Source organism: Podarcis erhardii (assembly GCF_964252035.2).
Source record: "Podarcis erhardii genome assembly, chromosome: 8".
NCBI classification, from domain to species: domain Eukaryota; kingdom Metazoa; phylum Chordata; class Lepidosauria; order Squamata; family Lacertidae; genus Podarcis; species Podarcis erhardii.
The window spans coordinates 62,787,732-62,801,266 of NC_138499.1; the positions used below are offsets into that span (position 1 = coordinate 62,787,732).

General features: G+C 41.2%; 1 protein-coding gene across 3 annotated transcripts in view; it reads left to right on the forward strand.

Moving 5' to 3' along the window:
* CAP2 (cyclase associated actin cytoskeleton regulatory protein 2) overlaps window positions 1–13,535 on the forward strand; it is a 39,208-nt gene that overhangs the window by 11,754 nt on the left and 13,919 nt on the right. For 2 of the 3 annotated variants that reach the window (XM_081873436.1, XM_081873438.1), the window contains 3 exons: window positions 8,225–8,302; window positions 12,277–12,420; window positions 12,654–12,739. In XM_081873436.1, coding sequence (XP_081729562.1) covers window positions 8,225–8,302; window positions 12,277–12,420; window positions 12,654–12,739 — 308 coding nt within the window. Of the gene's footprint in view, window positions 1–5,968; window positions 6,112–8,224; window positions 8,303–12,276; window positions 12,421–12,653; window positions 12,740–13,535 lie in introns of those variants that run through there. The other variant, XM_081873437.1, reaches the window with a different exon arrangement.

Genomic DNA, 13,535 nt, shown 5'->3' on the forward strand with positions numbered 1-13,535 from the left:
CAGCTCCCTCAGCCTATAGAGCAAGATGAGCATGCAACCCCAGAGTCGTCCGCGACTGGACCTAACGGTCGGGGTACCTTTTAGGAATGTATTATTATAGAAAATGACAAAAAGAGAGAACTTGGCTGAACAATGCATACCACAAAGTTAGAGGTTAGGGTTGAATAAGTTGGAGCTCCACTCCTGTTCATTGTTCAGTTCAGCAAGCCATGCTGCTCTGACCCTTACATATCAGAAACTCATGGGGTTGAGGGAAACCAGTAGCTTCAGCACCATGGATAGCACCATGATTAGCATCTATGGGCTCTTCCACACTTTGTCTGAGTCTAAGCAGTTTTCTGCTTGTATCGTTCTTTCTAGGCACAGATCTGAGGTGTTTTGTGTTTGTCCCACAGCTTTCCCCTGGAAAACACACCCTTTACCCCTGAATCGGAACATCCAGCAATCTGTGAACAACCCAATTGTTGTCTGGTCCAATTTAGTGGTTGCAGGTGAACTGAGGCCTTATGAGTCTGTTCCTCAGATCCCCCTCTCGTAAGCTTCACCCCACCCCCAGTCTGAAGACTCTGGTTTCCAAAGGATGAAACCCCTAGCCTGAAAATATGAGCACTTCTTTGTCTTTCTGTAACCTCTCATCTGGCTTGCTCATTGATACCTCCTCCTTCTGCTACTGTTTTTGCTACTTAAATATTCAGCCTCACACCCAAATGTCAGACATAAAGGGAACACACACACACACATACACACACATCTCTAAGAGGTTTATGTAAAATATAAGCAGAAACCATGCTGTGCCTTTCACATCTCCTTGATTGTGGGCATTCCCATAGATCATGAGAGTACTGAGGTGTGCTGAATTTGAAATAAGTATAGCATGGGAGAAGGATATGCATTTTTCTAGAATCTCTTAAATACGTAGTGCAGAAGCAGCCGATGTGATGCCCTCCAGATATTGTTAGACTCCGACTTGCAGCAAACATCAGAACGGTACCACATTGGCAAACTCTGCTGAGCTTACTGAAAATGGTGTGCTGTAGCTCATTTAGCATCCTCGACATTCTTGTTCCATTGCAAGAGAAGAGAAACACGGTTCTCTCTCTCTCTCTCTCTCTCTCTCTCTCTCTCTCACACACACACACACACACACACACACACACAAACAAACTTACTTGTCTTAAGTCATAGGCAAGTTTGGTGAGGAAATTGTATGCCCTGTGCTCACTAAGTGGGTTGATTCTTTATCATTATTTTTTTGGGAGAACAGAAATGAGAATCTCAAACATAATGGATCAGATGTGTTTGTCAATAACATAACTGAGGCACATCTGAAATGATAAATAGTCCTCTTGATTTAAGTAACTACAGTAAAGCCTGCGCTCCCATAAAGACTTATATTTTTGTTTATTGCCACTGTCTTATATGTTACTGATGCCTCGTTTTATCTATAAGTAAAGGGCACAATTCAGTCAGTCTAAGTTAATCACTTCTGCCCAGTGGATTGTATATGCTTCATGACATTTCCCAGCTCTGTGTGATGAATGGGGAAGTAGCCTTGTTACACAGAAGGTTATAAACTACAAGGCAAATCCAAGTCCCACTTGAATTTGTTTTGTTCTTCCCCCCAGTAGATGTGCACTGTCTATGGCAAGGACACAAAACTAAAGAAAACAAAAAATTTTAAAAAATGAAAAGGATGACGAAACGGCAGGCCTGTGCAAGGAGGGGTATTTTCTTCCTGGTGTTTGGAATCTTTTTTTTTTTTTTTTTTTTTTTGGTAGGTTTAAATGTAGGTGCAGCAGGGAAATAATGAACCCTTAATTGTTATTATTTTAATCACAATATTAACAAGACTACCTTAAAGTATGCATGGTGATGCTTGACTGGCAGAAAGATAGATAGATTTGTCATGGGTCACAAAGCATACTACGGACACTGGCTGGTTGGTTCTTGAGACCCTCTGCCCTTTAAGGGGAACTGCTTTGAAATGGAGTTTTATGAGTCAGTTGTTGAAACAGCAGTGCCTTCCCATTGGAAGAAAGCAGTTGCATCATGTTACCAAACTGAAAACCATGAAGAAAATACTTGAGAATTCTGTATAGGTACTCATGCACTGAGGTGTTGGAGGTGTCAGGGAAAGGGTAGAACCTCTGCTGGGGGACACATCATGCTCTTTCTTCGCCTCAGCTGAGCAGCTTAATGAGCCATCCCCATTGTTTCTTGAGACGGATGGATGCCAACAGTTCATGCACTGGGGCCCCAAGTGGATTTCAGAGAAATGAAAGGTTGCAATATTTCCTCACCCAACAGAAGTGCTGCTGTTCAGCAATCCAGTTATATCCAGCAACCCAGGAACCTATAAGTTGCTATGGACTTAAGCAGGTCATTCCTTGCCTTCCATGGTTTTTTACATGCCCCTAGCAACTTTCAAGGTTTTTTACATGCCCCTAGCAACCGCCCCCTAGGGACGCGGGTGGCGCTGTGGGTAAAAGCCTCAGCGCCTAGGGCTTGCCGATTGAAAGGTCAGTGGTTTGAATCCCTGCGCGGGGTGCGCTCCCGTCGCTCGGTCCCAGCGCCTGCCAACCTAGCAGTTCGAAAGCACCCTCGGGTGCAAGTAGATAAATAGGGACCGCTTACTAGTGGGAAGGTAAACGGCGTTCCGTGTGCTGCGCTGGCTCGCCAGATGCAGCTTGTCACACTGGCCACGTGACCCGGAAGTGTCTGTGGACAGCGCTGGCTCCCTATAGAGTGAGATGGGCACACAACCCTAGAGTCTGTCAAGACTGGCCCGTACGGGCAGGGGTACCTTTACCTTTACCTAGCAACTGATCCTCAACATTCTGTGTTCCTTCAACGTCACAGAGCATACTGAGTCCTTCCTCATCTGGCTGTTCTTTTTTTGTGGGTTTTGTCTCCTATGGAGGTTCATACTTGTGCATACTTCAAGGATCACCAAAACAGCTGCTCCCTCTTGGTTGGTTTTGGCTGGCCCTGTTTTGGCTCCAATCTTGTCAACACTCAGCTACCCGAATTTGCTATTAGCGGGAACAATAATAATTTACATGTTTATTGTACAAAGTGTAGACTTCTGTTTGTGCTTTTCATCAGGAAGACCCGGGTTCAAATTCCCACTCCGCCATAAAGCAAGCCAGCGTTTCTCAGCCCAGCCTGCTTTACAAGAGGGGCTGTGAGGATAAATTAGGGAGGGGGAGAAGCATGTGTGCTGCTGTGAGCTCCTTGAAGGAGAGGCAGGATTAAAAGATAATAATAAAATAATGTGTAAGTTAAGAAACAAACAGTTAACTGATATGAAACTTGAAATAGAGATCTTTTCCATTTCAACTCCCCCAGCATGCATTCTGATGCCAGCATCTGCGATGGATCTTACTTCGCCCCACGCTTCTGTAAAGGTTACATTGGAGAAAAAGTTACTACAAAGCAGGCAGTTCCTCAACACACTGGGTAATGTAGGCAGCATTAGATCTGCTCTACACAGGTGGAATAATGAGGTGGTAGGAGCCAGAGATGGTAGACTGTGCTGCAGGCATTCAGGCTACAGGTGGGGAATGCTGTTTGTTAGTGCTCTTGCATGGGGGGGGGGGAATCATCCTCAGTTAAAAGAAATAAAAACAACCTAGCATCCCAGAAAGATTCTAAAGTTTGATCACTGACCTTTGTTGGTTTGCTACTGACACATTGCCAAAAAATGAATTAAAACATACAGAATTTGTTTACACTAATGTAAATGCATAGTTGTAAATTTAGAAATAACCAGTGCTTTTTCCAGAAAAAAAGGGGCCAGAATGCACATCCCTCAGAAGACCCACCCCAAAGAGGATATATTTGGGTTGGGAGGGGGGGTCTCCTCACCAGCCAGAGGCTTGTTTAGGCTGCTCAAATGAGACAAGAGGAGGCCTCAACTGAGCAGCTGAACAAGACACCCCCTGCGCCTTTCTGGCTTGCGTGAGCCAGAGCTGGTTTTCCAGAACTCACAGCCAAGATGATCTCTGGCCTCTTCACAGCCTCAGCTTTTGTAGCTGGAGTCAGTCAGGGTCCCACCCTCCCAGGCCAGAGCAGGGAGCAGGTCCTTCAGGATTTACAGCCAAGATGGAAACAGCATCCTGGGGCTTAGGGCTTGTGGAAGAAAGAAGCAGCAGAAAAAGCAAGGCTTCTCTCCATTCCACACTGACATTCAAGGACCTACAATGTTTCTCTCCCCACCCCCAGTACAAAGAATGGATTTACACATTTCACAGGTAGGGTGTGATCCATTATCAACCCTACACAGGTACTATTTAAATATGATGAAAAGTCTTTCTCCATGATGACTGAAAGCATGTATATCTTTTTTCAGATTATTAGGCTGTTGTTGTTATTATTTATTAAATTTATAGTTGCATCTATGATGTGGTTACAGCACATCTCATGTTGACATGTTGACTGGTAGGGAACTTTATTCAGAAACAATATATCTGTGTTTGCACAGATAGTGTGGATCCACTTGCAATATAAAGCTACCCTCAGGAAATTGTGAGAACTGCTGCAGATTTAAGGTTGAACTATAATGAATAGCTTGCTATTGTTATAATTTCAATACAAATCTAGCCGCTGGAGAATGCAGTTTTTCTTATGTTCTTTCTAGTATCCTAATTATTGTATAGGCATAGTTGACATTCTGTAAAATAGAAATAAGTTTATGATATCCAGATTTGAACTGTCTAGGGTAAGAAAGTTAATAGAGAAAGGCAAACAATGAATGGCTCATTTAGGCTATTAGAAACAATTGGGGTGTGAGCATATCAACATAAAACACTTTTAACTTTCAGGGATTTCAATGACACATACTTAACACTCTAATTGAAAACAGTGACACCTAAAAGTGAATAATTTTAGTTGAATTGTGCCTCTGGAATGTAGCTTCCTCATTTACAATTCATTGGCAAAGTAATTGAACACCTTAGTTCAGCATGGGTGACAATCCTTAGGAATATATATAGATTTACTTTTGTATTCATTACAAGAGAGTACCCCAGTTACTACGTATTATTGTTGTTAACATTTTTTTATCTCTCACCCTTCCTCCAATGAACACAGGGCAGTTTAACATTTCTTCAACCCTTTTATCCTAGCAACAACCCTGTGAGGTGGTTTAGAAAAGTTGATAAGTCCAACGTAACTCAGTAAGCTTTGTTGTTGAATAGGGACTAGAATCCGTTCTCTGTTGATGAGTATTAATATAAAAGTATATCTGTGCATATGGGACGCGGGTGGCGCTGTGGGTTAAACCACTGAGCCTAGGACTTGCCGATCAGAAGGTCGGCGGTTCGAATCCCCACGACGGGGTGAGCTCCCGTTGCTTGGCCCCTGCTCCTGCCAACCTAGCAGTTCGAAAGCACGTCAAAGTGCAAGTAGATAAATAGATACCGCTCCAGCGGGAAGGTAAACGGCGTTAATCATGCTGGCCACATGACCCAGAAGCTGTATGCTGGCTCCCTTGGCCAATAAAGTGAGATGAGCGCCGCAACCCCAGAGTCGGCCACGACTGGACCTAATGGTCAGGGGTCCCTTTATTTTTATATCTGTGCATGTTTGCTAATGTTTGTTATTAAGGGAAAAATAATAATTCATTTAAACAAAATAAAATGAATACTAATGATAAAATGTTTATTAATTATAATAAATATAATTATAATTAACAGATAATTATAATAGATAGTTTCCAAGTGTCATACTGTGTGCATTTGACTTAGTTAACTTTTTCTGAGAGTTTACTGTCGTAATCTGCATTGTGAAATAAAGGCTACAAATTTGGTGCTGCTCCAACATCTGTGCTTTAACAAGTCGGACAATGAATGTTTTTCTTCTACACATCTTATAGACCATGTGTCCTGTACATTATGATTGCAGCTGCTGCCTTGTTCACACAGAGAGAGTTGGAAAGAAGGTTGTATTTGGTTTCAGAAGACACCTGTTGCCTAGAAAACCCTCGCATACCTGAGTGACTAGGATAGTAATATGTGTGAAACTCGCAAGAAATCCTTAAATTATGCGTTGTCAAGGAACACATTTAGATTTCTTCACTGCATTAATGCTAGAGTATCAGCACAAATAGAAGTAAGCAAGGGCTACATGTGAACTAATTTTTGGAGGCTTTTGCAAGAATGCTGTGTATATGTTTTTGTTAAGAAAGACAAATATCTATAAGAAATGTCTGCTGCTGTGCCATGAGCATAAGAGGAACACTAGTATTCAGAAGCATACTGGCTCCATCTGTGGATGCAGAGCCATCAGAGTTCAAAGCCACTGAAAGCCTTATTTATCCTCAATGAATTTGTCTAATGAACCATCCAAGTTGGTGGCCATCACTGCTGCAGGAGCAAATTCCATAGTTTAACTATGCAATGTGTGAATAAGTCCTTTCTTTTGCCTGTTCTAAATCTTCCAACATTCAGCTTCATTGAATGTCCCTTCGATCATAGAATTGTAGAGTTGGAAGGGATTCTGAGGATCATCTAGTCCAACCCCTTCCAATGCAGGAATACGCAGCTGTCCCATACGGGGACTGAACCTACAACCTTGGCATTACCAGCACCACACTCTAACCAACTGAGCTATCCACACAGTTTAAATGCAATTCACTGTATGTGGTCTGCTTACCTCCATTGTAAGGCCAGTTCTTAGGCATAATCGCGGCTCGTTTTGATGATTTACAGTGACTGCTGTTTTCATAAACAATTCTATAAATAGCAAGATCAATGCAATTGTTTATTGTTTTTATAAAGAGTAAAATCAATAAAAATCCACAGTTCTAAATTAGTAACTAAGCTGAATTGCATGTGTCGGAGAACATTGTCACAATTGATCTTGCTTCACTGTTGCTGCCATTATTTGGCAACTTCGTGATCCATCAGCAAAGCAGTCTGCTCACACGTGTGCCCATGTTGATCTGGCTGCATCCAAAGGCTGGACGCATTGCTAACAGTTGAGTCAGGGCATGATGTCATTATCCCAGAAGAGAAAGGACTTTGTATCTGCACTTTTGTGAGGAGCATTTTCTGGTGTTTGAAAGTAACTGTTAGAGAGTGCAGTTTCCATTGTAGGGCCGTATACAATGAGGGGGGAAATAATGATGCAGAAGGTCTTTTGAAAGCCCACAAAAGAACATAATATGAAGCAAAATGTTGCGATTGAGAAGAAAAGTTGCTAATTCTTGGGGTTTGGTGTTGTTCAAGTGATGCTTCAATGGACCACATTGACTATTCTAAGGCAGATGTTGTGGAACTACAATGACTACTAGTTCTAGCAAGCATGATGGGAGTTTTTGTCCATGGCCAATGGCTAGGGTTGATGGGAGTCTTTGTTCAGTGACTTCTGGAGGCCCAAAGGTTCCCCTAGCTGCTCTAAGGGAATGGTTTTTAAATTTCTATGTTTTACAGTCTCCTATGATAGTCTCCATGAACCACTGTTAAGAGCAAATAATTCCTGCTCCAGGTACAAAATAGGATAGAAGAAAAAGCCTTGTCCTTTGAGACTGTATGGGAAATAATGGCAGTGTCCTTTTTTACACACCTTGTTTTCTGTCGCTTGAGTGGCATCAGATGAGCCTTCATTATAGAGTAACCCACTGTGATCGCTACTCAAGCCTATGGGGTTGTCAGGTGGAATCTGCAGTGTAAATGCATCACCACACATACCGGCATGTGCCACAGCAGAGGATAAAATATAGTCTCCAAAATGCCTCTTTCCCTTTTCCGCATTCTGTCAGTTATTACTCCATGTTTCCTTAATTACGAATACAGCATGACCCAGGAAGCCAAGAACTGGGATGGTACAGATGGCATGGAAGAAGCCATCATTCTCTGAAACATAGTTCTGCTATTTCAGATGGGCTTACTCATTGCAGTCACCCGGTACTCCTGAAATGTTAAATATGTACCTCCATCCATTGTGAGGCTCATACTAGCCTGCCTTACATGCTGCTGTAAGACTGGCTAATCTATGTGAAGAGCTGCAAATAAAATTATAAAAATGAACAATGTGAAATTAGAGTAAAATAATTCCAGTTATCTAAATCCATATTATTTATTATTAACAAATCAATGTGGATTAGGATAGCTTTAGTTTTGAAGCCATTAATGTCCTAAAAAAATAATAATCACAAGTGAAAGTGTTTAGTGTTTACATATTTTAAATACTCGTAACTCAGTTTGTCCCTCTTTTTTTCCAGGCAGAAATGATCCGCGCAGCTTTCCAAGCACAGAGAGCATATCTACTGTTGACCTCGCAGTATCAAGAACCTCAGGAGGTAAGAGAGATGTGGGAGAGGTGGCTTTTTTTAGTTGGATGACACTGAATAAATGCTTTGTTGACCTTTCCAAACTTTTCTGATCATTCACACCAATCATTTATGAGTGCTGCGCAGGTGTCATGGGCATGTGACCTGTTTGTAATTAACACAAAATAGGAAAACCACCCCTGGGCTCCTTTAGGAGGAAAGTCAGGACAGTAATGGAATAATTGAAAAGGAAAAAAGAAAACTTGCCACAAATAACCAGAATGTGTTTGCATTGACATATCCTGAACTCAATGACATAGAGCAAAAGTTGTTAGGGGTCTTATACAAATATATCAGTATAGTTGTCAACTGTAGCGTTCATATGGTAACCCTAGCTTCCTACAGTATTACCATTGCTATTTGTCTAGAAAAAGAGGTGCTGGAACTCACCATGAACACCTCCCTTGTTCTCTTTTTATGGCAATGGCGCCCACCTGAGAGGTCACAGCTCTGAGTTCCAGCGAGTTTTGGCTGGAAAAAAAGCCCTGGGTATTACAATAACCTGATGTGCACAGAATGGTCCAGAAGAGAGAAGAAAAGAGGCTCCCCTATAACTTTGTTTGTGATGTCATCTGTGTTTGCCTCTGCTTATAACCTAAAACTATGCAGTCAGTGTGAAATCCAAACAGGAAAGCCAACCACTAGTTTACTAGAACTCACAGAGCAGAGAAAAGCGAATGAAGGTGACAGCATCTCAGTGCTGCAGAAAAGCGAGTAATTGTGTCATTCTGCTGTCTAGACGGTTTGCTTTAGTAATGTAAAGCTGTGAATGAGCTGGCTAGCTGTGATCACAGCATAGTAGCTTTGCAGATATTCAGATCCAGCATTGTAGAGACTGAGGGGATTTGCCGAGTTCCTGCCGGGTTGGACACAGGGATGTCTTATTTTAAAAGAGGAAATACTGGTGGGGGGTTGTCTGTCCTCTGCTTTAAGAAGCAAGTGAACTCAGGAACAAATGGAAAGGCTGTTGCTGAAACTTCATTATACTGTGATCAACACAAAAGGGCACGCAAAAAATATGGTAGCTGGGATTTTTTCCCTTATTTCATTGGGTCACAAATTTTAGGGATTTCTTCAGTATCTGTACCTAGCAAATCACAGCCAAGTGTCCCTCCAGTGCAGTTTAGATTTGCTTTCAGCAGTTAAGTTTACATTTTATTCCTTCTTGAAGCACTTTTCTTTCTGTATATGCAAAAATAGCAAGAGCGGAGAAGATCTTTCCAGCTGGCATGCCAATCCTACATCAACTACAATAAATTACTTAGCAGGGTGAATGTTATGTTACTTTTTATGGTCATGTTCTATATTTGTATGTGAAGTGGAAATGATCACATGACAAAAGCACCCTCTGATATTAGAGCTTATGTATACCAGCTAGTGGCTGTTGCCTGCAGAATCACCTTTTAGAAAGCCATGATTGTTTCTGAAACTCATTTCAGTTATTTGGAATTCATTTCTGATTTCTTCATATCAAATATTAAAATGGCAAAGTACTATAAGTTGTACTTTAAAGTCAGGAAATAAGAGTGGAGAGTTGTATATATAAAGCATTTGGGAGCTTTTCTAACTAATTAAGATAATGCAAGATTACTGCTAGAATCCAGACTCCTCTACAAGTTAAAGCATTTTGTAACATAGTTGTACATGCAGGGATTCCAGGTTTGCCACTGATTCCAGTTTTCTGAAAATCTGTCAATGCAGCTGTTTTAATTCTGAGCCTTGAAACTTACCTTTGGGATCCAAAATATTATTTTTTGAAACAGTAGTAGAAATATGTACAATATGTTGAGAATAATACCATGAAGCTGCACCCAAATATATTTTCTCTCCCCACCACTGCAGAATCTAATTTTTCATATATAGGAGTGCTGTGTCAGTTTCAAGTGGCAAGCAGTAAGAACTCTGGTTCAAGTTGCCTAATTGGATTCAAAGCAGGTTAATTTCATATTCATCACAGCACATATTATAAAAATGTAGCTTGAGAAATGTTACTGCATACCTAACTTCCCTTTTACTGTTTTCTATTGCACTAACCCTAATAGAGCATTGGTAGCTTGAAAACTGGTCAGATGTAATAAGTTTATAAGAAGGGTAGCCTTTGTGATGCCTCTTGGATGTTGTGGACTGCCACTCACATAATCCCAAGCCAGCATGGTCTACCCTAGAGTAGAAAAAGAAGAACGTAAGGGTTGAGGGAGCCCTTTTCCTCCTGCCTCCCCAATTACAGTATAGTGGCTTCCAATAATCCTATACAAGTCTGTTGAATTGTGATATATTGACTATAGAGCATTATAAGCAACCTCTGATCAATTCCTATTATCATATTATTTTAAAAAACACAAATGCAAATCCTAAAATTAGCTTCCAGAAGTATCTGCACAGGGAGAAGTTGGCTCCTTGCCAAGCAGAGCAACTACTGATAGTAAGATTATTAACAGATGCTGCTGAAAATACAAATGGTGTATTTAAACCCCTCATTTAAAAATGTGTTGTTCATAGCTGTCAATAGCCCAGCTGGTCTGACGCTGAAATTCGGTAGACTGACATACCGGCCATTAATACACAGATTCTATATTCAAAACTCAGGATTCTCAATACAGAACAAACCTAAATCACAATGAAGTGTGTTTGTTGTGTTCATAGTCCATAGAAGTGGCACACTGAAAAAAAAAAAGGAATCAGAACAAATCCTACTAGTTTAAGCTATATGTTATGAATTATTATTGTTATTATTAATTACCTGCCCTTCACCCAAAGGGTGAGTTACAAAAGCATAATATTAAAAACAATTAAAACCACCAAAATAAGGTAGGTCCCAATATATACATACCTCAAGCCAGGGTAAAGAGCAGCATTTGCCAGGAGATCATATAACTGTAGAGTTGTAAGGGACCATGAGGGTCGTCTAGTCAAACCCCCTCAATGCAGGAATCTTTTGTCCAATATGGGGCCCAAACCCACAACCCTGAGATTAGGAGTCCCATGCTCTACTGACTGAGCTATCCAGGAGTCCTGTATAATGAAGGCTGCAGGTGCAGGGAGTTCCATGGTTTAGAGTCTGCCATATGCAATCAGCCATCTGATTGGAAATAAATCTCAGTAAAAAAAATATGATCTAGATTTGGCCTGTGTGATTCAGGATGAAAACTTCTCGCTCAACAATGTGTAAGTGCAAGGTTATTTTCTGCTATGGAATTTCCTCTGATAGTTATTCTGTGTCCTGACCCTCACTGCTAGACACTCCCTGCTCCAGGTTTGTCCAAGGCTTCAGTGCTCAAATCTGAGTGAAACATAAGGCAAACTAAACAAAACAAGTTTCAACAGGTACACAAGAGGCAAGAATACATGGTTAAGCACTAGCTAAACTGTTGACCCAGCAAATGACACCTTGCCTGCACCTTCCTTTTGAAGTAAGTGTTGGCACCACTATTTGCACAGCGAGTGTCCTTCACCCAGGACTGGACCTTCCTTTCAACAGGCTGGCTACACAAGGCTCGTTTGCATAGCTGCCATCACCATCACGTCCTTGGAGATGGGGGTGGCGTCGGAGCTGGGTTGGCACCAGACTTGTTCTCCGTTGTCTCCCCCAAAGTGGAAGGCTCCTCAGGGCCAAGAGGTAGCACCATGGCTGGAAACATTGGACTAGGGTTGTATGGATGCTCCTCCATGAATTGGAAGCAAGCCTAAGTGTAGCAGCAATGACACTTAAATCTTTATTAGAAAGCAGAAGAACAGCTGGAGCCAAGAAGTGCCTGGGAAATGTGCAGACTGACCAAGCCACAGGCAGTAGTGGAACCTCTGAACCCAGGGACCGTTCGCCACTGACCCACCTTGTCAACTTGGGCTGGCTATACAACTTTGTGACTCCTCCTCTCTGCAGGTCCAGTGTGCTCCTGTTCTGTCAGCAGTAATAACACTTCTTCTTCTTCTTTTTAATATTGCAGAGTGAAGTAACCATTCTTTTAAAACCAATATCAGACAAGATCCAGGAAATTCAGACATTCAGGGAGAGAAACCGAGGAAGTAAAATGTTTAATCATCTGTCAGCAGTCAGTGAAAGCATTCCAGCTCTTGGGTGGATAACTGTGGTGAGTTTTGAATTTTATATTTTTCTTTTAAAAAAAAAAAAAATCCTTATTTTTGCCCAGCTAATGTCAAATTCAAGTTGTGTCTTCTCCCCCTCCCTATGTTTCAGAATCTTCATGGTTACATTCTAAAATGCAGGGAAGTTTTGCCTCTTGATTTTACATCCTCTCACTCTTTCTCTTTCTCTTTCTCTACTCTTGCATCATTTATGTGATGGTCCTCTACCTTTCCTTAGTCTCCTAAGCCAGGGCCTTATGTCAAGGAGATGAATGATGCTGCTACCTTTTATACAAACAGGGTATTAAAAGACTACAAGCATAGGTAAGTTACTAAAAAAAAGTTTTTGCTACATTTCTCTGGTGAAATTTCAGAACCAGTTTTATTAAGTCCTAAAGAATATTGTATTATTTTGAATTTACTACAAAAATTATTTGAGAAATATGTGTTGTCTCCCAAAATCACAGATTGGATTTGGGCAGACTTAACTAGATTTGTCCATCCTGGAGGTGGGGTGGGATTTCGTTTTTGTATCTTTTTTCTTTTTGGTAATTGTTAATATACTGGAAATCAATAAAACTATATTTATGTTAAAGAAAGAAAGATGTGTTGTGTACAATATAACCAATATTGTGTTCTAAATTTAGCAATGCAATAACTTCAGATAGAGCCACTTAAAAATGTGCATTTATTCACATCATTTCACAAATGTCAATTCTGCTCTAAGGAGCTGTAAAAGAGCAGAACAATGCATAACGAGCAAGCTGCTACCTAAGGCAGGCTTCCTCAACCTCGGCCCTCCAGATGTTTTGAGACTACTGTTCCCAGCATCCCTGACCACTGGTCCTGCTAGCTAGGGATCATGGGAGTTGTAGGCCAAAAACATCTGGAGGGCCAAGGCTGAGGAAGCCTGACCTAAGGTGTATTACAAGAATGCAGGAAGTCGTCAGAGAGATGCTTATACAGTAATGCTGTATTATTTTACTGTCCTAACTCAGCTGAAGATTTCATAGCCTCCAGGTATTTTTTTCAATGGCTGGACACTCCTTTGGTCCTAACTACGCTGGTGGATCCCTTACATTCTAGCTATGTTACATTGGTATATTCACCCAGCACAAAA